Source organism: Colletotrichum spaethianum (assembly GCF_022836535.1).
Source record: "Colletotrichum spaethianum MAFF 239500 DNA, contig03, whole genome shotgun sequence".
In the NCBI taxonomy this organism is placed as follows: Eukaryota; Fungi; Ascomycota; class Sordariomycetes; order Glomerellales; family Glomerellaceae; genus Colletotrichum; species Colletotrichum spaethianum.
In genome coordinates this window covers 586,638-613,599 of record NW_026054773.1, presented here as the reverse complement: position 1 = coordinate 613,599, position 26,962 = coordinate 586,638, and the positions used below count along the sequence as shown (strand labels likewise).

The 26,962-nt window shown below is 51.3% G+C and overlaps 10 protein-coding genes across 10 annotated transcripts; 4 read left to right on the top strand and 6 right to left on the bottom strand.

Moving 5' to 3' along the window:
* Positions 1-443: 443 nt before the first annotated feature.
* ColSpa_01652 (putative transporter) lies at positions 444-1,495 on the bottom strand (the record flags this gene model as incomplete). Its single annotated transcript, XM_049267864.1, has 4 exons — positions 444-479; positions 583-677; positions 832-1,152; positions 1,243-1,495. The coding sequence occupies 4 exons, from the start codon at positions 1,493-1,495 to the stop codon at positions 444-446; spliced, it is 705 nt and encodes a 234-aa protein (XP_049123821.1).
* A 551-nt stretch (positions 1,496-2,046) lies between these two features.
* ColSpa_01651 (high-affinity nicotinic acid transporter) lies at positions 2,047-2,337 on the bottom strand (the record flags this gene model as incomplete). Its single annotated transcript, XM_049267863.1, has 1 exon — positions 2,047-2,337. The coding sequence occupies one exon, from the start codon at positions 2,335-2,337 to the stop codon at positions 2,047-2,049; it is 291 nt and encodes a 96-aa protein (XP_049123820.1).
* A 2,404-nt stretch (positions 2,338-4,741) lies between these two features.
* Positions 4,742-5,619, top strand: ColSpa_01650 (L-rhamnose-1-dehydrogenase; the record flags this gene model as incomplete). The annotated part of the gene is made up of 2 exons (XM_049267862.1): positions 4,742-5,097; positions 5,160-5,619. The coding sequence occupies 2 exons, from the start codon at positions 4,742-4,744 to the stop codon at positions 5,617-5,619; spliced, it is 816 nt and encodes a 271-aa protein (XP_049123819.1).
* A 2,636-nt stretch (positions 5,620-8,255) lies between these two features.
* ColSpa_01649 (putative fructose-bisphosphate aldolase) lies at positions 8,256-9,204 on the bottom strand (the record flags this gene model as incomplete). Its single annotated transcript, XM_049267861.1, has 3 exons — positions 8,256-8,550; positions 8,604-8,885; positions 8,924-9,204. 3 exons carry the CDS (start codon positions 9,202-9,204, stop codon positions 8,256-8,258), a joined length of 858 nt encoding a protein of 285 aa, XP_049123818.1.
* Positions 9,205-11,402: 2,198 nt separating this feature from the next.
* Positions 11,403-14,273, top strand: ColSpa_01648 (oligopeptide transporter 2; the record flags this gene model as incomplete). The annotated part of the gene is made up of 5 exons (XM_049267860.1): positions 11,403-11,916; positions 11,990-12,929; positions 12,979-13,598; positions 13,652-13,708; positions 13,765-14,273. 5 exons carry the CDS (start codon positions 11,403-11,405, stop codon positions 14,271-14,273), a joined length of 2,640 nt encoding a protein of 879 aa, XP_049123817.1.
* A 429-nt stretch (positions 14,274-14,702) lies between these two features.
* Positions 14,703-15,909, bottom strand: ColSpa_01647 (cytochrome b2, mitochondrial; the record flags this gene model as incomplete). Its single annotated transcript, XM_049267859.1, has 3 exons — positions 14,703-14,753; positions 14,813-15,102; positions 15,144-15,909. The coding sequence occupies 3 exons, from the start codon at positions 15,907-15,909 to the stop codon at positions 14,703-14,705; spliced, it is 1,107 nt and encodes a 368-aa protein (XP_049123816.1).
* Positions 15,910-18,354: 2,445 nt separating this feature from the next.
* ColSpa_01646 (D-arabinitol 2-dehydrogenase [ribulose-forming]) lies at positions 18,355-19,406 on the bottom strand (the record flags this gene model as incomplete). Its single annotated transcript, XM_049267858.1, has 5 exons — positions 18,355-18,362; positions 18,416-18,716; positions 18,772-18,882; positions 18,939-19,255; positions 19,310-19,406. The coding sequence occupies 5 exons, from the start codon at positions 19,404-19,406 to the stop codon at positions 18,355-18,357; spliced, it is 834 nt and encodes a 277-aa protein (XP_049123815.1).
* A 784-nt stretch (positions 19,407-20,190) lies between these two features.
* ColSpa_01645 (putative oxidoreductase) lies at positions 20,191-21,368 on the top strand (the record flags this gene model as incomplete). Its single annotated transcript, XM_049267857.1, has 3 exons — positions 20,191-20,420; positions 20,476-20,848; positions 20,928-21,368. 3 exons carry the CDS (start codon positions 20,191-20,193, stop codon positions 21,366-21,368), a joined length of 1,044 nt encoding a protein of 347 aa, XP_049123814.1.
* A 626-nt stretch (positions 21,369-21,994) lies between these two features.
* ColSpa_01644 (kynurenine 3-monooxygenase) lies at positions 21,995-23,872 on the bottom strand (the record flags this gene model as incomplete). Its single annotated transcript, XM_049267856.1, has 4 exons — positions 21,995-22,774; positions 22,826-23,245; positions 23,301-23,518; positions 23,761-23,872. 4 exons carry the CDS (start codon positions 23,870-23,872, stop codon positions 21,995-21,997), a joined length of 1,530 nt encoding a protein of 509 aa, XP_049123813.1.
* An 808-nt stretch (positions 23,873-24,680) lies between these two features.
* On the top strand, positions 24,681-26,099 carry ColSpa_01643 (methionine aminopeptidase 1; the record flags this gene model as incomplete). The annotated part of the gene is made up of 4 exons (XM_049267855.1): positions 24,681-24,821; positions 24,894-25,295; positions 25,364-25,910; positions 25,978-26,099. 4 exons carry the CDS (start codon positions 24,681-24,683, stop codon positions 26,097-26,099), a joined length of 1,212 nt encoding a protein of 403 aa, XP_049123812.1.
* Between the last annotated feature and the right edge of the window lie 863 nt (positions 26,100-26,962).

Sequence of the window (26,962 nt, the reverse complement as noted above, 5' to 3'; positions counted from 1 at the left end):
ATTGTCCTTGAACTGGTAAAGAAAGTATACATGTCACTAATGCAGACAAAAAACAGTAGCTTAAAATATTTCCGGAACCCATGTTCTCTATCGTATGACTGCTACTAGGCTTAGAGTTTCTTTGAATTGGTTGAGACTAGTATGAGTGAGTTCGGTATTGAGGAACCTGATCGGAAGGCCTTCCTGATGGAGGGATGATGCTATGAAAAGCCTTCAACACATTTCTTCAATAATCAAATCAGAATTGAACGAACAAGAGCTAAATCAGGCAACGCTAATCCATGTTCTATACTCTCTGTTTGATAAACTCCTTACGGTCACTGTTTACAATGCTTCGAAAAACCAACAAAAGACGAATGCCGCCGAACGTTATTAGGAATGCAAACGGCGTACCAAAACTGGCCTCCTCATTCATAAAATATTGTCGCGGGGACATGTGACCATCAATAGGTGTAGCGGAAGTCGGATGCTTGGGTTTCCTATTTGAACAAGTATACGTTAGTCAACTGCACCATACTCAAATGCTTTTCTGTCAATCTCTCCTCAAAAGACGCAAACGATGATGTCTTGGGAGCCACTTACGTCCGATGCCTCAAGCTCGATCTCACCGTCATCAGCCTTTGTGTTCCAATAGTAAAAGTAGATGCTCAAACAAATAACCACAATGATGTTGAGAACTGCAGATCCCAAGCAAGTGCTGAGTCCAGGAAGGTAGCGAGGTTTATCTTGACTTCTACTCAAGTGGTTAGCAAGATCTACAGCACGTTTTATGGAATATCTGCAGTAACACTTGCCTGAATACAAGCGAGCCTGCTATTCCACCAATCCCACTGATTGCCACAACGAAGGCGCTGCAGAATGCGCGCTTCCACTGCCCACGGATGTTGTTCGCCTGGTATGCCATAGTCGCAGGCGTAGCACTGACCGCACCTGCAGTAACTAGAAAAACGCCAACGTAGCGCACAGCAACATCGTTGTGGAATCCCATCAAGCATATGCCAGTGATGGACAAAACCATATCGCCAATTATGATGGGTCCCCGTAACATGTAACGGTCTCCTAGCCAGCCTGTGATGTACATGATGATGGCAGCGAAGACGTAAGGAGGTGCCGTAAGAATTTGGGCTTGTCCTGTGGTGAAGCCCATGTTGTCTTTGAGGATTATGGGGAGAAAGAAAGATAAGGCTTTGTTACTTATGATTAGCTGAGACCTTGACCGAAACAAAGTGGCTAGCAACTCACAGAAGTTGACAAGAGCGTTGTTGAAATAAATGAGAGCCAGAGCCCATACTTTGACGTCTGCACCCCCTCTGAGGAACTTCTTGATGCTGAAAGCTGGCAACTCTGCGTCTCCTCGGTCGGCTTGGACTCTGGAAATGACCCAGGCAGTCTCTTTTTCAGAGAGGAACCTCCACGTTCGCTTTTGCGCGTCCGGAAATCCCACCAGGAGGAAGTATCCAACGATGCCAATGGTGCATGTGATAATGCCTTCCATAATGAAGATCCACGACCAACCCCGCAAGTTTGCTCTGCCCTCGAGCCTGGTGAGCTGTGGCCCGAGTTAGTTGCTGATGTCAACTTCCATTTCGAAAGTAAGGAACTCACACCGAACGCTAAGATCCCGGCAAATGCCGAAGCAAAGCACACAATCATATAGAATACAGAAAACCGTTTTCCAACCTCGTCTGTCTTTGGTCAGCCTTCAAGGCATTTCGTTACGGAAAAAGAGAGTAACTCACAACGGGTGTACCAAGTGCTCAAGAGGTAGACGCAGCTGGGGAAAAAGCCCGAATCAAGGGCGCCGAGAATGACTCTCAAAGCAACCATCTGACTCCAATGCGTCAAAAATCCCATCCCGAGAACAATGCCTCCGCAGAGCATGGTTATGCCGGTAAAATAGGCACGCGGTCCAAGAGTCCGAGAAAGAATGACCGAGATCGGCTGGAAAGTGATGTACGTTGTGAAGAACACCAAGCTGACAATTGACTTATTATTTTGGTTATTAGTAAATCAGTAATGACCAGTAATGGCCACGGAAAGTCCCGTTCAGAAACCAGAACTCACATATCGGTTTCCGGTCATATCTAAATCCCCAATCATGCCAGCAACTGCAGCCGAAGGGAGGTTTGAGCGATCAATGACAGAGAAGCAATACAGCAGTCCAACGGTGGACACTAGGCGTACGTCGACACGCCTCATGATCTTCTTTTGTTCCTCAGGCGAGAACTCAATGTCGTCAAAATTGGTGTTCGTCTCCATGTTGTCGCTCTCATTGTCTCCTGAAACGGAGCTGTTGTGGTTGTACGCAGCAGTCTGACTTTTAGTGGATGGGAGCATTTTGATCGGGTCGTTCCTGCGCAGTCTAAATTTTTAAAGTTATCTGAAAAATGAAAGTTGTTGATGACAAAAAGAAGCGCAGAATTGGGTCAGTTGAGGGGGTTTTATCATTGTCGGTACTCTGTTCCAGCGATCTGACGTTTAGTCTCACCAAGGCGTACGGTTATTCACTTATTACGCATCCCAGCTTATCAAAGTACAGCGGTGGTGCTTTGTTGTGGCGATGCTTTCCTGTGGTTTACTAAGATACATGAACGAGGGAGAAGAGACGAGACTCAGGCCTGGTGGGCGACGAATCACCACGGTGCATTTGCAGGCAACAAGTGGCAACAGCGCGTTCAGTTCGCTACTTAGGCTTAAGGCGGGACTTCGCACAGAAAAATTGGTTTGGACCTTCCCACTTTCCGAGGCTAGGCCACTGAGCTTCCCCGCCTCAGTGGTCTGGTTCGTTTCGAAACTGAGAATAGCGTAAGTCGAGGCGAGGGGTGATTACTATCGTGTGGAATTGGAAAACTCGGATGTCGGTTTCTTCCGATGGCTAAACAAGGGAAGTAAAGGCCACATGCTCCACTGACTAAGTCAAGCATCCAATGGCTTAGTTGCTGTATTGCCAGATTGGCTATAGTCCCCGTATCTCAAAATAACACAGCATGAAATGAACGCGGGCTGGGTCAGGCGCTGTGGCAGCCATTGTGATAGGGATTAAGATGATTCAGTAGCGAAGTTGAACGTTGAAGGATTCAGTTGTGGACAGAATCTCGTGAACACACCAAAAAGCACAGTAAGCAACGGTCGAGTGGGGGCCTCATGCCATTATCCGCTTATCTTTGATAAACTAATTTCGGGCAGCAAACAAACCCCGGGAAAACGGGATTCGGCTACCCAAATCGGCGATCAAGAGGGTAAGCCGCGGGGAACTGTGCCTGGACCGGAGCACGCACGAGGAGGAGTTTACCACAGACTAAACCATGGCATGTATGTATCGTTGTGTGTTACCCAGAGAACTTGTCATCAGATGTGCCATCGTATCCTGCGCGTCGGACTTCCACCGACCCGGTCATGGGCTACAGCCGCGTCTTGTACTGTTCCCTAAGTTGATCCACGTCCTGCGGTAACATGCAAGATGCATCGCTCATGAGAAATATATATGGTTGTTGCCTTGAACTAGCGCCAGCTAGGGCTGTTCAAGCACATGCATGCGGGCAGGGTTGCGCACTCGCGTTCCTTAGCTCCAAGGATGGAACACGGCCCCCAAATGACATTACGAGCCACTTCCTCATCGATTCTTTTCACCGATTCGTTAGTCTTATGGAAGGCATTGTAAGCAACGCAAAACACTCCAAATTTAGGACAGAGATGGTGTTACTCTCCTCGAGGATGTTTGCAAGGGTATTACGAGTACTAAACGAACCCTTCCTACAGCCGGGTATTTGGCTAGGTGCACCGACAAGGTCAAATACGTCATCTGCAGCCCTACGCTCGATGCAATTTTGGTCGGAAGTTCTGGTGTCTATGTTTTACTTCGGTTAACACTAGATAGTGATGTATCGTTGTAGCCGCCACTGATGCAATCGTGCTATGTCTCTGTTATCCTCATGGACATGAGACTTGTGTAGACCTTCTACGTCAGTGATAGCTAAAAAGCCACATAACTTCCACCAAAATCTCAATACGAGTGTTAGCATTTTGCTTGACGTTTCGAGGACTTGACGCCCAATGCAGAAAATGATCCTTCGTGTAGTACAAGCTCAAAAAGTCCCATCAAAGCATCAGCTACTGTTCTCATTCGATTCCGGCTTCGCAGGCTAGTGACAGCATTTTCCAGTGCTAATGATTTGGAAAAGACGCGTTTGTCGTGTTGAGTGGGCCTGCATTTTTCTTTCCTTTCTGAAGCACTCGGCAGCCCTCAGCTGGCAATTGACATATTGTGAATTAGTTTCAAAGTACACAATGTATAGTAACCAATCTTAGCCAGCGCGCCTCTATTGTGTTGTTCCCCTTCTATTGCCAGACTCAGACAAACCCTCATGAACGCATTCTGATTAGTAAGACCAACTGCCGGTCTAACATGTAGCACTCAACTGTGAACAACGGCCTATTTTGGACAAACTGATAGCCAGTTTATACCTCAAGTAGTTTGGAACAGAAACTAGAATTTATTAGGTCATGATACGCCACAAGCATCCATTGATAATTGGCCCTACCTGTTCTTTGCCCCGCGGCCCTGTCAGTTTTTCCCTCGAGACGAGGGTGCGGGGTAAGATCCGACTCGTAGTCAGGGAGCTCAAGTGACAACCCATATGGCCTTGGGGTCATAATTCTATGTAAGACTATGTCATAATGTTATACTTCACTATTTTGTAATCATACTGTCGCGTCTCTCAACTCCATCACCTTTCGCAGAATGGCTACAGCAAGTTGGCGACTGCTGAAGGGCAAGACCGCCTGCATCACGGGAGGCACAACCGGGATCGGTCGTGGTATCACACTCGAATACCTGAAACAGGGAGCCAATGTCGCGGTTAACCACTTGGGCCTCCGCAGCGACGAGAAGCACAGGCTCACCTTAATCGAAGAAGCTCAAAAGATTCGTGATACCGCCCCCAAGGATTCGCCCACGGGGGAGCTGATAGAACTTGCTGGAGATGTAACCGATCCCAGTACTGGTAAAGCTCTTGTCGGCGCAGCGGTGAAGAATTGGGGTGGACTTGACATTTTCATTGCCAATGCCGGTATATTCAAACCAGCTGAATTTCTGACGTACGTCCGAACTTGACATCGGCATTTAGTTCTCAGAGATTGGTTGACTGAAGTTTGAATAGGCTCGAAAAGGAGGTTTTTGACAAGACAATGCATGTCAACGTCAATGGTGCATTCTACTGCTGTCAAGCAGCAGCCAACCAAATGGTCAAGCAAGGCCGTGGGGGTTCAATCATTGGCATCTCTTCCATCAGCGCACTACAAGGGGGAGGACTGCAGACACACTATACACCAACAAAGGCTGCAGTTTTGTCAATGATTCAGTCAATGGCAGTTGCACTAGCTAAGCACCGTATCAGGTGCAATGCTCTGCTTCCGGGCACTATTCACACTCAGCTGGCTGAAGAGGACATGCAAAACGAGCAGAAGCGAAAGTATTTGGAGCAGCGTATTCCGATGGGTGTGGGAAAGCCACATGATCTGGCCGGGCCGGCCGTGTTCTTGGGTTGCGAGCATCTCAGCGGGTTTATGACGGGGTCCCAGATGCTGGTAGATGGCGGCATGTATGTCCATTTACAATAGCAGTGTAGAGAATATTATCTGTATGTTTGCGCCACAATCAGAAGCCTGTAAACTACATGCGCCCTCATGAATGTTGGTTCCGCCTTATCTTGGTTGGTGCTCCCGCCGGCCTGGTCAATTCCGATCACCGGCCTCCGGCCGGACATTGGGAACCCCATGCCGGTCTCGTTTCTGGGATGTGGAGTCTCCCCCCACAGTACCCCGCATGCACCATTCTCCAGTCCCAACACCCAACGCGTCAGTCTTGCAACTTCATCATGGGCTCCATCTGAACTTAACAAGCATGATCATATCCTGACAGAGGTCATCAATGTTCTCGGGTTCATGACGCTAATTACAGTCTCATCTTTACTCGTTAAATTTCAATGGAGGAAGGCAAGTCCATATGGATCTCGACGACGAGCAATCAGATCGCTACTTCACCCGAGGTCGACTCTCACGTGGTAGAGGACTTAGAAATACTACGGGCTGGTGAGACTCCTTCACGATTTCCACTGATTTTTGAAGCATCCATCTCCTGCTCACTATTCAATCCTATTGGGCAGTACAACATGTCGCCGCCGTCATGTGAAGTGTGATGAGAAGAAGCCCATATGTGGTGGCTGCCAAAGAACAAAACACACTTGCGTATATGCTCCAAGACGCCCACCCAACCGAAAGCGATCTGGTCCAATTTCAGTCAGCTCTCAAAACGAAGTTACTTCGAGACTGCCCACTCGAAAGGAGCCGGAACAGCCCCAATCTCCTCCGCTCGCATCAACGTCCCCTCAGTGTTCACCGGTTATCGACGATGCTGGGCAAGTATCTTTACCATCAATGGTAGTTGAGGAACCTGAACAGCATCTTGCAACCATAGCTGCTACTCCCAACGTGATTTTGCCAGGAAATGAGGGGATACAAGCCTCACACGAATTTTCCATCGATAATGGACCAAGCTTTCAACAACAAACTCCAGACCAAAGTGCAATAGATCCTTTACATAAGGATGTTACGCCCCATGAAACAGCACAAACATCCAGCTCCTTCGGGGCCAATCTAGAGAATGCCACAGCAATATGGGTCGATCTGCTCCTACAGGATGCTGCGATGCAACAGCTCGACTTTACAAGTCTCAACTTCGAAGCTGAAGGAGCTGGTCTGTTCGATAGCTCCGTGGTAAAATCACCCGCTGTAGGACGGTCTTCCCAACAGAATGCAGGAGACAGTCCATCACCAAAGCCGTGCACTTCGCACTCGTACTTGCATGAGAGAGTCCAGAACTTGGACGAGTACGGAATTTTGGAGAGGCAGACTTGGAAGTCTACAGCTTCACTATCTCTTTTGTCCAGTGAACATGTTCTCTTCAAGAACTTTGTGCAGCATGTTAGTCAGTGGGTAAGTGAACATGGAAGCAACCACCGCTCATTTGACTCAAGCTAGCACTGCTGACCGCACTTAGATGGACTTGTTCGAACCCAAATGCCCATTCGGCACGCTTGTCCCCCAACTTGCCGTGTGTGTTTTCGATCTGTTATCTTGCCTGAGTACTCTACTGACGAGTTTCTGGGGTTAGATGCGCAACGCCGGGCTTATGAATGCCATCCTTGCTCTTTCCGCGCGGCATCTTTCCCTCGGCACTACATCAGATGGAACGGATACTCGCGATCCAAACGACGCCTTGAGATATTATTACAAGACACTACACTACATCCAAGAGGCCATGCAATACGACACATATAAAACAAGCCTTGAATTACTAGCCACATGTTCCATTGTGTCAGCCTACGAGATGCTGGATGGCTCCAGACAGGATTGGGAAAGACATCTAAAAGGTGTTTTTTGCATACAGCGTTCTCAAGGAATACATGGCGACTCTTTGGGGTTGAAGCAGGCTGTCTGGTGGGCTTGGCTCTGTCAGGATGTCTGGGCTGCCTTCCGCGAGAAGCGGCGTCCGTTTACTTTTTGGCGACCACTGAGAACAATGGATGAACTCGACCCCTGCGAACTTGCCGCACGTTCAGTTTACCTTTTTGCTCAGGTTGTATCGTTCTGCTCCCATGAGGAGACTGAGGCAGGCAAAAGTGACCCCGTCGCACGGGTTGCAGCGGCAGAAAGGCTCAAGGATTTGTTGGAGAATTGGAGACGACACCTGACGGCAGAGTTTCAGCCACTGCCCTTTGCGAGCTCGTCAGAGAATGTATTTGATCCCATCTGGATCAACCCTCCCGCCTTTGGTACGACGAATTCTAAGAATGATCCTTTCGTATTGTAAAGCTAACGTGCGATCATATACAGCTGTGGCATTTCAAGTCTACTATTGCTCACAGATCCTGCTTCTTTTGCATGTTCCTGTTCTCGGGGGTCTGGAACAGTACACTCAACAACGAAAGCGGTTGATGGAATGCATCAAGAGAGTTTGCGGCATTGGCATGACATTAATTGATTACCCGTCCAGTATTATGTCTTCTCAATGTCTCTTTATTGGTAGGTCTTGCTGCTCGCTGGGACAAAGTCAACGGCTAACGTGTGAAGCTGGATTGCCCCTCGAAAACAGTAGAGAGCGCAACTCTATTCTCAAGCTCCTGGAAGCCTGTCGCGATCGCTCAGGGTGGCCGATTAAGCCGCTCGGTGAGGAGCTCAAAGCCCGATGGAAACTATTAGACGTCTAGGAGCGACTCTGTCAACGCTTTACCAGCCGATCCACAAATCTCCATCCACTCTTTAGTCTGTCGGATGACCTTACTTGTGCCCTCCTCAATCAGCGTGGTATGCGGGAGTTGCGTAACTTGAGACTTGAGATGCGTGTAGTAGTCATCCAGTACAAGCTTGTTAACGTTTATCTTCGTGGCGCCCGCAGAAATGCACTGCTTCATCAGGTCCGGCGGAAATCCGTTGGTACCATGCAAGGCCACGCTCACTCTGCCATCGATCTGGAGCCGGATTCTTTCGAATCTGCAAGCTTATCAGCATCCTTGCCGCTCCCCGCCAAAGAAATATCAAAGTACCGTTCAAAGTCTAGCTGTGGGCCTTGTTTGCCATACTCACCGTGTACGTTACCAAATGCAGGCGCGAGTGAGTCCACCCCGGTCGCGATAAACTCAGTTACCTCCTCAGGCATGGTTTTGCTGGCCTCCAACCCCGCTGTGTCCATGACGCCATCTTCCGCGCCCTCGATCCGGCCCGGCTCTGCTTCGGTCGCAATGCCGCGTTCGTGACAGTACCTCACCCACGTGGCCGTCTTCTCTAAGTTCTCCTTCTTTTCGTAATGGGACATGTCGACCATGATGCTGTCAAAGGGCAAGTTGTCGGCTGCATGCTTGATAACCTTTTCATCTTGGGCGTGATCAAGGTGAATTGATATTGGCACAGAGACCCGAGACACGGCGTCTTTAGCAGCTCGGATAAGCAGGCCATCGGCAAAGGTAACTGCCACGGGAAAAACTGAATAACAAGAGGCGAGCGAGCCTCAACTGCCGCGGTCACAAGGCCATGGATTTGTTCAAGGTTGTATGCAATGGCTGCGATTACGCCATATCTTTCTCTTTCGGCTTTCTTCAATATTTGAATCGTACGGTTGTTGTCTCTCCAATTCGGTGGGGCAGACATGGTGGCGACAAAGTGTAATTTCGATATCGTTTCGATTGTCAAGTGATCAGAATAACCAATGTCATCTTTTAATTCGAAGATAACTATCGGATACCAGAATTTAAATCGAGATCTTTGTCTACGATAGATGTCTTATAGAATTGCCGATGATACGTCTGCAGCCATAGTTGTGAGTGACCTAAACATAGTGGGTCAATTGTCGTCGTCTCGAGGGAAACATGAGCACATTTCGGTCAAGACCATACGATCCTGGTTGCCCAGTAATGACTTCTCTTAACGCTGAGCACTTTAAAAACGGTAGCTGATTTCCTCAGAGTAAGTTTTTCAACATCCGAGTCCCCTTATCATTTGACTTCATCCTGAACGAAGCAATCGACGCCAAGACACAGCTCTCTAACTACATGGCATTATGATGCTTACAAGGAAGCCTACATACTTGGTGGGGGTCCCTTTTATTTTGACGCCAAACACATGTGATGAAGTATCTAATACACGTTCCCGACCTTTTCATAGCAGAAAAAGACCTTGTATGCCGTAGTGACTTCATGTTTCATCTTGCCTAAGCTCAAATTCCACTCAAACAACGTGCGTCGCGGCATATGTCTCAGAGCCCGACAACATACTCTTGACTAAGCAGCAGAGCATTCATGGTTCGTTCGATTATATCGTGTAAATTTCTGATGAAAACACACCGCATCCGGTAACATGTGCCTTTCCAAGATCTCTACGCGCATCCGCATTCTGTTCCTTCGTATGCAAAGAATACAAGCAACTTTTGCAAGATCCGGAGGTGGCAGAGATTGAAAGTCTGAAACTCTGTCTTCCACGTTCATCTGTTCTATCCTAGCTAGCTCTCCTTATGTTCATTATCTGTTGTACTGCACGTAAAATAGACAACAAAAAGCAGAAGTGAAGAGCACAAGAGCAGGACAGTGACTCTGGCTCCGCTCATTTCGCTAGGTGCACTATGGTCATTGATGATGTGTTCTGGACTTGGTCTGCGTTTGTAAAAATTGGCAAGTCGCGCAACTCCAAACTCAAATCAATCACGTGCGCCGTTAACATATTAAAGTTTTATGGTTAAACAATCCAGCCACTTGAAGTTTGAATAATTTGAGGAAAGTCTTGACGGCGTGCACTATTAGACATGTGCTAGTGAGCGGAGTCACGTTGAAAAGACGCCCGTTTTCGGTATGAGCTAGCTAATCAAGGTGCGCAGAAAGAGATAGTTGCGAACTGGAACCAAGTTTAGAGCACATTGTCAAGCACAATTTCCGTACGCCAATGCCGTACGTGGTTGAATCGAGGTTGTAGGTGCATGATAGGCCGGAAAAGAGTGTCACTATGGAGGAAGTTGCAGCAAGGTTTCGTTCTTCAGGAGGGTTTGAGAACTGAGACGGAAAACTTGAAGATCAACTCTAGATAAATTCGGTTGGTTGGCAACACCTGGATACTTTGGACAGCAAGACTTAGCGCTTGTTGAACATTGTCAAATGGCGGACAAGAGCCATAACCTGTGTACCTTGGCCAAATAACCGGCAGATGTCCGTAGGCTGTCGAGCCAATCGCATTTACGCGACTATGTGATTGCTCAACCCCTCATCTCTGCTATCACTCAACGCTCTTTATCGGCTGCTAATGCACTCTACCGTGGCAAAAGGATCAACTACCGTTGGTTCAACACTGGTCGATAATGCAGTACAGGGGCGCAGATCCCCGCGACGCATGCACTCTGCTGGCCACGCTAGGCAAGTAGACCGACAGTCAGGTGCTGGAGGAAACTGAAAGAGTGTGAGGGGGTGATACGGATATGGGACCATTACACTGTTCCTGTTCAACAGCGTGACAACGCAACGTTGATCCTGAACAATGCAACGTTATCGAAAGAACGAGGGATAAAGAAATCCCGTGAGGAGACATGGAATCGGTTTTTGGAGATGCGTTCGCCCCCATGTCAAACATCCTGCTCGCCCCGATAGCTGGGCCGAGACCCGACTCCCCCGCCTTCTGCCCGCCACACAACTCTAAGTCAGATGGGACAGTGACATTATATAGCCTCGGTCTTTTTTTCTCTCCAGTCACTGAGTCGCTTTCTTTTCTTTCTTTCCTTGTGTCTCAAACAATATAACTTGCGCTCCGAATCAATCAAGATCTAAACCTGGACTCAGCTTTGAACGGCTTGGAGGCCTCTATCAACAATGTCCGGGAAAGTGGAGACTGTCGGAGAGGACCCGACTCCAGACCGGGCCGAGGACATTGAGAAGATCCCCGCACAAGTGAACCACAACCCAGAGCAAAAGATCTCAGACCAGATCTCACATGAGAGGCTTGAAGAGTTGGCTCCAAATGGCGAAGGAGAGTACATTCTGGAAAAGATCAATGGGATGAGCGAGGAGGAAGCTCTCGAAATCATTGAAGAGTCTGTGGAATTCTTCAAGGACGACTGGAACTTCCCCACCGATATGAGAGAGCGCATGAAAAAACTGCTCGAAGGCCCGAAAGCCTACGGAGTGGACTACGATCGCGATTTGAGGATCGATGCCGTAATGATTCGATATTCCTCGCCGTACCCTGGTGTTCGCGCGGTGGCCGAGATTTTGGATGACAAGAACGTGCCTATTGAGACATTCCGCGCGTACTTTTTGGGAATTGGCTGGGCAATAATTGGCACTTTTATCTCGACTTTCTTCAATTCTAGGTTCCCGTCCATCAGTAAGTTGAGATGCCTTGATTATTATCCCCGGTGCGTGGATCACGTTTGCCAGTTAACACTATGTTTGTGCAGCTTTAAGCGGTCAGGTCATTCAGATATTGTTATTCCCATGTGCCAAATTTCTAGAGTTTGTTCTTCCAGATTGGGGCATCACTGTCTTTGGAACACGCCATTCTCTCAACCCAGGCCCTTGGAACTTCAAGGAGCAGATGTTTGCAACCATCACGTACAACATTGCGATCTACACCACCAACAGCTACGGCATGATCCTTGTACAAAAGTCTCCGGTCTACTACGGTCTTGCTTTTGTAAACTTTGGCTATCAGCTTATGCTCACGTTCTTCGTCCAACTCATGGGCATGGGTTTTGCTGGGTACCTTCGGCGATTCAGTGTTTACCCAGTTAAGGCCCTTTGGCCAACGATTCTGCCGACAATCGCCATGAACCGAGCATTGACGCGTCCTGAGCCGAAGGAGAGTATCAACGGATGGACAATTTCGCGATACAAGTTTTTCTACGTCTGCACAATCTGTATGTTCTTCTACTACTGGTTCCCGGGCTACCTTTTCACGGCCTTAGCGACTTTCAACTGGATGACCTGGATCTCTCCAGAAAACGTTACTCTGGCCATCATCACGGGCTCCTCTCTGGGCCTTGGATTGTTCAACCCCATTACCACATTCGACTGGAACGTTGCCACATCTTCGTATGCCGCCTTAGCTCAGCCCTTCTTCGCGACGTGTACAATGTACTGCGGTTCTATTGTGGGCGGAGCCATCATCCTTGGAATTTATTACACCAATATGTATAACACGGCCTATCTTCCGATCAACTCCTCTTCTCCTTTTGCCAACGACGGCACGCCTTACGTGGTGCAAAAGGTGGTTGTCAATAACCACCTTAACGAAACACTTTACCAGCAGTATTCCCCACCATTCTACTCGGCTGGGTATCTCCTCACCGTCGGGGCCAATTACTGCTTCTATCCGGTTTATTTCTTGTACATCATGGGGTTGGTTTACTATGCACTGTTATCCCGCAAGCGCTAAAAGACATCGCAGAAACCAATGGAAGACGATATCAGCAGCATACGTCGACTTTTACAAGGGACTGCGCCACGGAAAGGGCAACTATGAAGGAGCCATGGACGTCCACAGCCGCCTCATGGCACACTACGGAGAGGTTCCCGATTGGTGGTTCTTGGTGATTCTAGTCGGCGCCATCGTCGTTTCCGTCATATTCCTGAATATTTACCCTCTCGATACTCCGGTATGGCTGGTGTTCTTAATGATTGGCATCAACCTGGTCTTCGCAGTGCCACTTTCCTTCCTTTCCGCGACAACAGGGACGAACCTTGGACTCGGCGCCTTGATACAGGTCATTACAGGCTATATGCTGCCGGGCAACACAAACGCCTTTCTGTTCTCCCAGACCTTGGGGTCTTGGGCTCTCGCTGGCTATGGGGACAACTACGTCCAAGATCAGAAAATGGCTCACTACACCAAAATAGCACCAAGGGCCGTTTTCCGGAGTCAGATTGGCACCATCATTATCACATGCTTCGTCGCGGTGGCTACGCAGAACTTCATACTGGAAAACGTCAAGGGACTATGCACCCCTACCCAGATGAGCCGTTTTACGTGCGCAAATGACGGGGCACCGTTGTATGCAAACTCACTGAGTATGCCATTATTGTCCGTTTTGCCATTGGTCACGTACTAACCGTCTATTCAGTGTGGGGGCTTCTCGGCTCGGAGCGCATGTTTGTGTCCTTCTATCCTATCTTGAAATGTAAGTCGCAATCTGGTTTACTTCAATAATACATACTGACACACATGGTTTATCAGGGTGCTTTCTCATGGGAACAGTCATCGCCATCGTCTTCTTGGTCGGCCAGGGATATGGGCCGAAGTACCTCCCCGGGGTGCGAGAGAACCTACGACAAAAGCTGAGCCCAAAGACCTTCGCCCTCCTGGACAAAACTCTTTTCCCCTTTGTCGCCTCTTTTCTATGGCTCAATCCGGTCCTCGTCATCCAGGGCATCCAGCACTGGGCTCCCTCTAACCTTTCATACAAGACTCCCGGGTTCATTCTTGGGTACATCTTCATGTACTGGCTTCCCCGGCATCGACTGGCCTGGTGGGAAAAGTACAACTACGTCTTGTCGGCGGCGTTGACTGCTGGAGTCGCCATCTCAGCTTTAGTCATGTTCTTCGCTGTAGGATATAACCCGATTGCTCTGAAGTGGTGGGGAAATACTGTCAGTGGCGCCGGAATTGATGGAAGTCAGATCGGGATCCTCCCGATTCCTGAAAGAGGTTACTTTGGCCCCGAGAGGGGAACCTACCCGACGTAGGCCACGTTGCAAGTTGTAGAAGCCTCTCTTGGGGGTTTCATGGGGGAATTTCCGCCGAGTGAAGGCGGGGCCGAGGCCGGATTCGCAGCACCCATGAGGTCTTGGCTCTATACGCGCATTTCCCACCGCTGTTTGAGATAGATGGGCTCCCTTAGCTCCAGAATCTTTCAATAGAGATTTCCGTGATTTTCAACACTAAAGTTTCGAGTTCAAGTACACTTCACGAAAGCAAACGTTGAATTCAGGCATGACCTTTTTGTGCTATGTACCTTTTTAGTCAAGTATGGACAAGAAGATGGCTCCCAGACATGAGTCCTAAATACTAATTCCAACCCAGACATAACGCCACTTTGTCGCGGCAATGCTTATACAATCAGACCTTTCTAATCGTGATCCATAAACCTCACAACGCCTACAAACGCGCTGGATTTACTGCTTGTCGAAAAGGTAGACGTTCTGCTCGAGCTGGCGGGTGTTGAGCTGTGACGGGTTAGCATTCATGTTTTTCAACGATCTATAGCAGCTACAAATAAACTTACGAAGCTCATGCTGATGTTGTGGACGTCAGTGACGCCCATCTGAGCACCATCGCGGACGATCTCAGTCTTGATAATGTTGATGGCCTTGGTGACACCCTCGAGACCGTAGCAGTTGGCGTACATGAAAGGACGGCCCATGCCGACGGCCTTGACGCCGAGGGCGAGCAGCTTGAGGACATCGTTACCGTAGCGGACACCGCTGTCGGCGAGGACGTCGACCTTCTGAAAGACCTCCGGGGCGTTGCGGTAGATCTCGTAGGCAATCTCGAGAGGGCCGGGGTGTGGTCGAGCTGGCGGCCGCCGTGGTTGGAGATGTAAATGGCCTTGGCACCCTTCTCGACGGCAAGGAGAGCCTCCTCGGCGGTGGTGATGCCCTTGAGGATGATGGGCAGGGTGGTGTGGTTCTTCATCTGGTCGTAGATGTCCCAGGTGAGGGCGGAAGAGACAGAGTTGGCATTGGTGGTGTCATAACGTGCAGCGCGGTGGCGGACGGAGTCACCGGGGGCATCGATCGTCCAGACAATGGCCTTGGCACCGGTGCGCTCGGCACGGCGGATGTTGTCCCAGGTGACAGAAAGGTTGGCGTTGGTGTAGATCTGCTGGAAGATGACCTGGGGGCCATTGAGGGTGCCGTTCACCTTGCCGGTGGCGATCTCCTCGATGGACTTGGAGGCGTACATGGATGGGATGTACAGGATGTTCTCGTTGCCAGCGGCGCGGACGAGATTCAGCTCCGCAGCCTCGTCTCCGTAGACGGCGCGGGCAGCCGGGGAGATGAAGACGGGGGCGCTGAAGTTGTAGCCCAGAATGGTGGTGCCCATGGTCTCGTTGAGCTTCGTGACGTCGCTGAGGTGCTTGGAGCGGAGCTGGACCTTTTGCCAGACATCGAGGTTGTGGCGGTAGCTGAACTCGCCGGCGGTGCCGGTGCGGTAGAAAGAGTACATCTGGTTGTCGAGCTTTTGGCGGGCGGCGAAGTCGAAATCGGGGATGGCGCGGATGTCCTTGAGAAGGGGCTGCGTGCCCTCGGTGAAGTTGGCGCTGGCGAGGTAGATCTCGAAGCCAGTGTCGACCTCGTTGTTCCAGGGCTCGGCCGCCATGGCGGCGGCGAGGAACTGTGTAGCAACAAGGAAAGAACGCATCGTGTACTGTGCTGTAGAGAACGTGGGGGGGAAGAATGAGTGAAAGAGTGAGTGACTATCCTTGCCAAGAGGAAAGGGGATTCCTACCAGGTGGAACGGCGAGGCCAACGCATTTATACGTATTCCTTTCGCTCAAGGTCATCTTGGACATCCCCCTTTTCACGACTTGGTCTCCGTCCACTTGAGCGACTGTCCATGTCGGGGCATTCCATCCCCGGCGGCCGCGGGGTTATGCCGCATGGGCTTCAGGAACAGCAGGTACTGGTTCATCTCAAGTCGTGGGGAAACAAAAAAACATCAAACCATTGGGGCCTTGTCGGCTCAACTTCCAACTTAGAGGCAAGGGCCTCCCTTGTCACCTGAGTCGAGGGACGATGGAGCGAGCCTGCAGATTGGTCAAGCACGATCTAATCTAATCAATTCGATGTCTTCCATCTGTCTGGATTCCTTGGCTGAGGTAACTCTCGCTGTGGGGGGCACCCTCAGTCATCCTGACTAATTCTTCGAGGTGCTAAGCCTGAAGATTCTAAGGAGAACGAGCCACATGCGAGGGTCCGACTTGCCTAAATGGGACATTTCTAGCCCTCACATGCCAAACGAGTCAAGGGTATCCCGCCATCAGGATCGGATCACCTGCCCATTGGTTCGTTGATATAGAGGAGCAGGCCCGCAAGTACGAAATACTGGCGTCGATACGGTAGTGACCATCCCGTCCGAGAAAAGTGCCCGAGCCGTCGGAGAGTCTTGGCCATGGTAAACGAGGAGTTCTCATAGATAACCAAAATTGCGATATGGCGAAACCTGTCAATACCTGCCAGACAGAGCAATTGGGATCGCATTCCTGCCCATGCTCCGAGAACTGGCTCGGCTCAAGACTCCGGGACAGGCGATTCACTTGATGCGGCCTGTCGGCAATGATTCTTCTTTAGCACTGGTTCGGTTTATGCGCTGAAAATGTCTAAATGTAACGGAAACTCCGCCACAGTGGATATTCTGCTAGGGAAATTGAATGAACAGGAAGCGCTGGCGCGTGCGACAAGACAAAATTGAATTTCTCGTTTGGTCGAGGGGTGGGCCGTCGCTGGAAGAGAGTGATGGATCTCTTGTCGACTGAAGGCTTGGCGCGGATGCAGAATCCTTCCCCGTTGCTATGCTGGTTTCTCATGAGATGAGCTGCACATGGTGGGTTTAACCGTTTGAGTTGTGATTTCCCCGAGGGGTTTGGCGGGTCTCTAGGGTGGTACTCAAATTCGTCTCTTCTTTGTACAGCTCCAGCTAGTCTCCAGCTCCCACTTCCCAGCAAGCTGTGGAGTCCTCTGATATCCGAGCCCGAGGGATGGAGTCTTGCGCGCGGTTGTTTTTTGAGGCCGCTGCCCCACTGATGGAGCTCGAAACCTTGATTTGCGGAGCAATCCGCCATGGCACCATTCCTCAGCATTGCCAGCGTGCCGACTGAGCTGCGAGTATTTTGAGTTAGGTTCTCCTGGTGAAGTCGAACGACATTTGGAAGCACATGTCGGTTTCCGAAAATGATAGAATCCCAACGGCCTGGTTACACGTAATTGATGAATACTTGAAGAGTCCTGCCACGCATTGGCTCTCCGGGAAAAGAGCGGGACGGTCATTTGGCCTAATTAGACAACCATCACTCTTTCGTGGCAGATATCTAAGTGTATAGTGCTGGACCAAACAAATGCTGTGACATTCAGTCTTCGGCCGACAATTGAGGCTCAGCGCAAAATGCAACGCAAGGTTGCACGTGTATATCCCCTGCACGTGATATGCTCGCAACCAGGACGGAACTGCCGAGTCAATCAAACCGAGGCTTCATAGACATGACTTGCATAGTGGTACTGAGACGAGTCTGGAAATACCAATGGAAATGCGAGCGACACAGACGTTGCATTTCGTTTATCATAATGAACCCCCACGCGCGAATCGACGAACTCGGGCTCATCCTCGCTAGTTCGACATCTTGTTTCTCGGTCAAGTTCCCATAGGGCTCAACGGTGCTTGCGGAAGGTCAAAACTTAGCTCAGTACCCCTGAGTCTCGGGGGCGCAGACTGATTCAGAGCAGCTTAAAAGCTCAGAAGGGCAGTTGTGTACAACCCCTGCACTTCGCAATCAAAGCTCGCCACATGCAAGCGAGCACTCGCTGCAGACATGACCAGAAAGGGTAACCCGAGACACGGCCGGCTCCGAAGGTCAGGGCTCAATATCGCTCGGCCGAAGCTCGTCATCCCAACGGCCACGCGAGCCTTACACTCATTGAGACTGATCAAGACGCTCCTGTGCTATTGTGATTCTAGTTTGTTTTGATGATTCGTATATACGTAAATATCAGTGATGGGGTTTCCCGTTGACACCCCCTTCTTCAATAAATTACCAACTCCCTCGCCTTTTTAGCAAACTAAAAGCAGTATTAGCGACAGTTCATCAAAGTCAGATCCGTACTCGACTTACTCCCAATGACACCATTGACAGGAATGTCGATCGAGGTAGTATAGCTCGCCGCATCACTTAGAAGATAGACGTAGGCGCCTCCAAGCTCCTGCACCTCGGCCAACCGGGGCATGCCTCCGTAGTATTTAAGCTGCTGCTCCCAGTCCGGCTGCTGCGGCACCCAGTATGTCATGGCGGTGCGCACGAGACCGGGAGACACGCTGTTGACGCGGATGCCGTACTTGGCCCATTCCATGGCGAGCGTGTGAGCCATGTTGCGGACGCCTGCCTTTGAAGCACCATATGGCGCTGATGGGACGCGCTTTCGACGTGTCAGCGTTGCACACACCCTCGGCCATCAAATGCGCTTCCCTTACCTTGTTTGGGCGGTATGATGCCATGGAGGCTGTGAAAACGACGGAACCCTTGATGTTCAACTTGATGAAAGCCCTCGCGGCAGCTCTGGCAGTGTAGAACGCGCCGAAAAGCTGCGGCGGTTAGTTTCAGCCTTTACTTCTCATGAGTCAGTTTCTGGGCGACTTACGTTGACACCAAACAGCGTCTCAATCTCTTCTTTTGAAAAGTCAAGAGCAGCCTTGTGGTTTGTCCGGCCCGCGTTGCAGACGACGCCGTGGATCGCGCCGGACTCCTCGACAATCTTGTCGATGGCGGCCGTTATGCTCCCCTCGTCGGTGACGTTTGCGGTGATTGCAAACAAACGGCCGGGGAACTGCTTCGACGCCGCCGCGAACTCTTCGCCCGGTTCCGCAAGGTCGATGGAGTAGACCTTGGCGGCGTTGTTAAGGAGGCAGCATTCTGCGACGCCGAGGCCGATGCCGCGGTTTGCGCCGGTGACTAACACTGTCAGCAAACGAAGCCGATCATGTATTGCCTAGTTGTTAGCGGCTGACTTACCTGCGATGATCTTTCCAGACAGTGTCAGAATAGGCTGGACGTTGACAGTACTTGAGTTTGCGCCGGCCGACCTCGCGTCAACTGTTGAAGAAGACATTTTCGCTACGTAGATGGTGGTAATCTTTTCAAAGAGTTCACGGATATCTGGCAATAAAATCTGTCGCAGAGGTCAATGGTGCAGCAAGGTTTCGGTTAGCTGTGCAGCTCTTAACGCAATTGGAGTTTAATGATGATCATCCGGCTTAGGGGCTTATCCATCTTTAAAGCTGTTTAATTCTCAACTTTAAGGCTCGATCGATCTACACGTCTTTCGAAGTTTCACAGGATCCGCGGAGTTGGTCGCGTGTTCCCTCGAGACGACCGCGTGCTGGCCAAGAACAGCCCCTCCCAGAGACCGGGACTCCGCAATCGCGGGGAACTTGGAGCTTCTTACCCTCGAGACGACAACGTGCGATGCGGGATGCGGGATGCGGGATGCGAGGGATCCCCACGACACCACAGCTGTAATGGAATCGCTTGGCTGTCCCAGTCTGCAACAGTTTCTTAGTGATTCACACACATACAGCGCATTAGGAATCAAACCCACTTGGGAGACTAGATGCAAACAACCCTCGAAGCGGCGGGATGAGAAGTCACCATGTATGACATAGCTTGCGTCCGGCTATGCAAAGCCAGTATAATTGCACCGTCCCGTGGCAAACACCAAGCTAGATGACATCCAATGTCCTTTGATAGTCTAGCAATCCGTAAACACACTTCTTCAAAAGCTGAGCCGTCACCGGACGACGAGACTGAACCTCCCACTTGCAAATTCAACCGACCAGACTTGTGACCCTATTTATTCAATTTGCAATCTGTGAACATTGTCTTCTCCAAGAACCATGAATGTCAACTTGATCCGAACTAGTCTCTTGTCCTTGTCCAGGCCGCAGCCCAGCTTGCTCAAGCGACAAGTCAGAGGTATCACAAGGCGTGCGTTACAATGGGAGCTCAACACAGGCGCCAAGATACCCGCCATCGGCTTCGGGACCTTTCAAGACCCAGATGCTCAGGAAGATGCCGTGAAGATGGCGCTGAATAGTGGATACCGACATATTGACACCGCGAGGGTGTAAGTCTCCTCTCCCAGCCCTATGAGAGCCAAAGCACTAATGAGGCGATCTCAGCTACGATACCGAGGCTCAAGTCGGCAAGGGCATCAAGGCAAGCAGCGTTCCCCGAAAGGATATCTTCCTCACGACTAAGCTGTGGTGCAACTCGCATCACCCCGAGGATGTCGAGACTGCTCTTGACGCCTCTCTCAAAGACCTTGACACCCCTTATGTGGACCTCTTTCTAATGCACTACCCTTGCACTTTTGCTAGGGGCGAAGACCGCTTCCCTAAAGACACGGCGGGAAACATGGTCATGGGCAAGACGACGTTTGTGGATACATATAAGGCGATGGAGGCACTTCTAAAGACAGGGAAGACGAGGGCGATTGGAGTGTCAAACTTCAGTCAGAACGAGGTACAGACCCTTCTCGACAAACTTTCGGTGGTAAGTTACCTCGGTCCATGTAACCAACCCAGGTTTGGGTAGTCGGAGATCCAACTGGATACTAACGAGACCACGGCAGGTCCCGGCGGTTCACCAGATGGAACTGCACCCGTACCTCCAACAACGCGCCTTCGCGGACTGGCAGCGCGCCCACGGCATCCACATGACGCACTTCTCTCCGTTGGGCAACCAGAACTCTTTTTATAGGGAAGTCTCGTGGAGCAAGCAGCAGTCGCACATGCGGCGGATTGTTGACCACCCGGTGCTCGCCGAGGTCGGTAAGAAACACGGCAAGACGCCCGTCCAGGTTGCGCTCGCGTGGGGCGTGAACAGCGGCAGGTCGGTGATTCCCAAGAGTGTCATTGAGTGGCAGATCAAGGAGAACTTGGAGTCTGATTTTGTGTTGGACGGGGAGGACATGGATAAGATCGCCACAATGGACTTGAAGGCCAGATTCAACGATCCAAGTGAAGAGTACCGCTGGCCGCTGTACAAGGGTCTTGACGGAGTTAGTGTGTGAAGGGGTGGCTTGAGGCTGAGGCTTCAATGTTGAAAACCGCGATACAAGCGTCCAGACTTCTGGGCTTGTTCTTCGAAACTCTTAACTATTTGAAGACCAAAGAAACGAAGAAGCCTGCAATGCGATATTTCAAGCCTAGGATTACGCTGAGAGTTTGATTTCTGCTCATACCGTTACGGCTGAACCATCACATTTCCCCCACAAGCTCCTAGTATCTGTTAATTCGTGAAAGCCTTGTCTAGTACTGTTGGAATGTGTATCGTACGAATCATATACAACTTAGACCTATTATTTGCTTTGTGCTTTAGGACCCGGCGTGACATCATTTCCTGAGGTGAGAACGAGGGTGGTGGTGCACAATGGTGAATAAAGTAGTCAAGAACAAAAATAAAAAACAACTTCGACAGGAGGCTGCACTGGCGATACTGCCTTTATAAGTCTCATTGAAACTTCCGAAACCATGCGAGATAAGACCGTTTCCGTCCTACCATCGCACGCTTCATAGGGCATGACTTTCTTAGATGCATAGTAAAATTGATCGTAGAGCAAAGCCGTCATGAGAAATATTCTCCATCCTTTTTCTAATGTACAAATACAACCTTGGTATCCAAATCATAAACACGCCCTCAAGCACGCTCCGTCGCCTGCAACAGAGTCCGCAAAAGCCCCTGGACAGCACCCACAACCGCCTGCGGCCGCTTCCACCACAAATACACGGCCCCGACCAGCAGCGGACTGCACACAAACGCCTCGAACGTCTTCATCAGCACCTGGCCCTGGTGGTCGCTCTTGGAGACGACCTCCGAGTACCGCTCGTTTCCGAAACTGACGCGCGAGTACTTGGTTTGCCAGCCCAGCCCGGGCAGGTACACAGACATGGTTTCCTCGAGCCACTTCCGCAGACGGTATCGAGGAGATAGCACCGAGGCGCGCATCTCGACGTAGTTCTGGAGCGCAAGGTCGTTGATGGAGTGCGCGTCGGGGACTCTGTTCGCCGTGTACTCGGCCAGCGCGACACCTCTTTGATGAGCTGCCGCAGCGGAGATGTCGGCTTCTCCTGTAGGGTCGTTGACCTCGCTCATGCGGCAGTGCTTGTCCAGGATGGAGAAGAGGATTCGGACATCTTCCAGGCCCGCGTTCATGCCTTGGCCGTAGAAGGGAACCATGGCATGGGCGGCGTCGCCAACGAGAACTGCGGAGGCGTTGTAGTGGTAGGGGCTGCACTTGATACTGATCAGGGGTAAGTGTGGGTTCTGCTTGAACGAGGCGATCAGCTCCTCTGCTGGAATGAGACCTGTGACGCCAGGGAAGTGCTTGTCGAAGAAGGCGGGTAGGCTGGAGGGATCATTTTCTAGCGCCACGGTTTGCCCGTTGGGCAGAAATAGCGTGCATGTGAAAGATCCGTCCTGTCCATTGTCAGCTGGCTATGCGACATGGCACAGAGTTGAGATACTCACGTCGCTGGGGATCGCAATAAACATGAATTCTTTGCCGGGCCAGATGTGGAGATGGTTTGGTGAGATCCTGAAATGGGGACCCTTGCTGTCCGCCAAAGGGGGCTTCGCGGGCTTGATCTGGAACTCACACCACAGAGTGTCGATATACTCCTGCTTGTAGTTCATTTGAGCATACTTCATCAAATGGTACCTGACGGCCGAATGGGCGCCATCAGCACCAATCATGAAGTCGAAGTCGATCTCAATCTCCCTGGCGCGGCCTGTTGCCGACTCGGAGGTCATGACCTCGAACCAGGCCTTGCATCTTCTGAAGTCGGCGCCAGTGAGCTTGTGGCTGAAGAAGAACTTGACGTTTGGCATCTCCTCAAGAATGTCGAGCATGCGCTTGTTCAGGCCGGCGCGGTCCACGGCGTAGATGGCCTGGGGTCATAGTCAGCATGTCGCGACCATGCTCTGAATTTGTGGATGAACTCACCCTGCCGTGGACGTCGTAGTCCTGGGCGGCTTCGTACAGATCACCTTTCGGGGTTCTGCCGTGGATCATGCGTCCCCGCATAGGGATAGTGGCGCCAAAGACATGTTCCAGTAACTTTGGCTGACCAGCGTTGCGCATGGCGTTGATGCCGCGCTCCGACAACGCCAAGTTGATGGACCGGGTGAAGTTTAAGAGGGTCGTTGAAGGATCTCGGAGGTCTGCATGGTGTCAGTCCTCGTCCAAGTGAGTCGTCAATGAACCACTGTTGGCGATTGCTCCAGGATGCTTCCGCCATCACCATGGTTGCTCAAGTCAAGTCAAGAACCCTTTAGGCGATTCACCTCAGTTGGTGGGGCACATTGGAGCGGGATCCACGAGCACCATGATTTTCCAACGGTCGCCCGGCCCAAAACGGGAATTTGAGACTTGGGAGAAGTGAAAAAAGCAACACGCGACTCACCGGCTCTCAACTCGTAAATCTCGACATCGTATCCGCGCTGCGCAGCGTATAACGCGGCCAACGAGCCGACGGGGCCGGCGCCGACCACGACGACTTTCTGGTTCTTGGCCATGTTTTTTTTGTTGCTGGGGGGCCGCCGGGTATCTCTCTTTTAGTCTCTCGTTCTCAACTCATTCATTTATGCAGCCGGAATGGACTCGAGGAAAGATTTGCACCGTGGCGTGAGAAGATCTCGTCTTGCATGACGATTCAACTTTTGGCGGGTCAATTCAGCCGGATGGGATGGCAACACAGGCGTCAACGACTTTTTTTGCGCATAGCCGCTCTGCGGTCCTGTCGGCGTTCGGTTCGCGGGAATACCCCGGAAGCTCCGACAAAGGAAGCTCCGATGCATAGCGAGACTCTCTTTGTTCAGGCTTGTTTCGTTGCCTCTCTTGTTTTCTGGACCCTGGCAACCTGGTTGCGCCTGCGCTCATGGCTTACAAAACACATTTTTGGTCTTATCGTTATCGGACGGCACCATCTTATCGATACATGTGCGACCTGCTTTCTTATCTTATCGGTGCATCGGCTTTTTGAGCCGCCCGCTTAAAAAGTCCACAGCCGGGTTTTGGTGCTGCAGCGGGGGAAACACTGCGCCAAAGCGCCTATCACAGCCTGCCACAGGAAATATTTGTTCCTCTCGGTCAGGTCACTTTGCCGCACCCGAACCGTCAATTTTAGGGCGTGTGATTGCAGCTCCCTACATCGTCGCCTCGTCTATCTGAACCCGGCCGATTTTCTTTGATTTTTCGGGGTCTTCTTCTTTTTCTCCTTGACTATACCGCGTCGATCAACCCGAGCTTTACAACCTCGGCCGCAATAGAAGAACGCCCCTCCCTCGCACTCACCTACCCCTCCATTACCAAACGACCGCCATTATGACCGAGCCTCCAGCAAAGAAGAAGTGTCTTGGTGTTGACTGCCCCAACGACGCTGGCACCCTGCAATGCCCAACATGCTTGAAGCTGGGTGTGAAAGACAGTTTCTTCTGTTCGCAGGATTGCTTCAAGAAGAACTGGGTAAGCAACGAAGACGCCCTCGTGCTGCTGCCATGGACGCGATTGCGACAGTTACTAACCCTCTCTCCGCAGGCCAACCACAAGTCCATGCACAAGACAGAAACGAGTATTTTGCACCATGTCCTCCCGCCAAAGGTTGTTTCTAAACCAGATCCAGAGACGGGTGTCTTCAACCCATTCCCGACGTACCCCTTCACCGGCCCTCTGCGCCCCGTCTACCCCCTCTCCGAGCGCCGAACCGTTCCTAAGCATATTCCGCACCCAGACTGGTGGAAAGACGGCATTCCCAAGTACCCCCGAAGCATCCTCAACCGGAACAAGGTGGACATTCTCGATGCCAAAGGTATCGCCGGCATGCGCAAGGTCTGCCGCTTGGCGCGTGAGGTCCTCGACATCGCCGCCGCCGCGATCAAGCCCGGCATTACGACCGACCACATCGACGAGATCGTGCATAACGCCTGCATAGAGCGCAATGTGAGTATGCCTTGCGCAGAGATCTGCGCCGGAGCGCACCCAGAGAGAAGCTGACGAGAACCCCGCAGGCCTACCCCTCTCCCCTGAACTACAACCACTTCCCGAAGTCCGTGTGCACATCGCTGAACGAAGTCATTTGCCATGGTATCCCCGATCAGCGTGTCCTCCTGGACGGTGATATTCTCAACATCGACGTCACTCTCTACTTCGAGGGCTACCACGGTGATTTGAACGAGACCTACTACGTTGGCGACCGCGCCAAGGCAGACCCCGACTCCGTCAGAGTGGTGGAGGCCGCACGCGACTGTCTCGACGCCGCCATCGCCGCTGTCAAGCCCGGAACGCTCATTCGCGAGTTCGGCAACATCATCGAGAAGATCGCCAAGGAGAGGAACTGCAGTGTCATCCGCACGTACTGCGGCCACGGCATCAACTCGCTGTTCCACTGCCCTCCCAACGTCCCTCACTACGCCAAGAACAAGACGGTCGGAGAGTGCAAGCCAGGCATGACCTTCACCATCGAGCCGATGATCGCCCTCGGCAAGTACCGCGACGTCACCTGGCCCGACAACTGGACCAGCACGACGATTGACGGCAAGAAGACCGCGCAGTTTGGTGAGTGGCCCCTGTCCGTTCGGAGCCTGCAAACGCGTTTGGGACGAATAGCTAACACAAATCGCAGAGCACACTCTTCTCGTAACGGAGGACGGAGTCGAGGTTCTTACGGCCCGAACTGCCAACTCGCCAGGTGGCAAGATTCCGATGCCCGGCACCAACGGCGAGACAAACGGCGCCGCCGCATAAACGGTCACATTAGCATCAAAAGGGGCATAAGCGAGCTGAAGAGGCGTTGAGTTTGTTGAAAACGGGCGGTTGTGGGTTCATGGGACGAGTGCACGGAGACATGAAGCCAACTGATGAGCTGGCATCGCTCGATTATATGGTACATGGAGGGAGAATATGTCCACGAATCCAGGGCTGCCATGGTTGGAGATGCGGCCGTCGAATATCATAAACATTGAAATCGTGACCAACGTAGTGTGTGCAGTTGTGATGGCCACGTGAGCCATGTTTGGTCAAGGAGGGCGTTTATGTTGGTCTGAGGGGTCCCTGTCCCTTGCAGATGGGTACGTACGACAGCTGTCATGGTCAAAAGTGAAAGCTAGGGGCATCCTGAGTCGCTGTCATGCTGACATGTGCGGTTGGGCTTCGTCATCCAGTCATCACTTCCCCCACGCATCCATTGAGTAATCAACACATCCAGTGTTCAATACTCGGTTGTCTTCGTGACCACCATTCCTAGAGGAACTTCGCATGTGATATACAAGCTCTGATTACTCGTACCCAATCGCCGGCGTTGCAGTTGGGGCTAGGAAGCAGTCGAGGTCGGAACCAAGCTCCCAGCCACCCGTTGGTCTGGATGGAACCCCTCCGCCGCCGCTTTCGCTCCAAAGCCGCCGGAGAAAGAGCTTCAATAGCGGCCTAATAGCTGGGTTCTGGCATCGAGGATCCCATGAACGAAAAGACCCACGGGCGGGTTCCGTTTGTTTTCCCCTCACGCATGCACCATTAACTGCGCAGTGTGGCTGAGATTGATGGGTCTGGATTTCAGTGAATGATGTGAACCTGTGGAAAAACCCACGCTGGGATTCGCCGGTCGGAGCGCG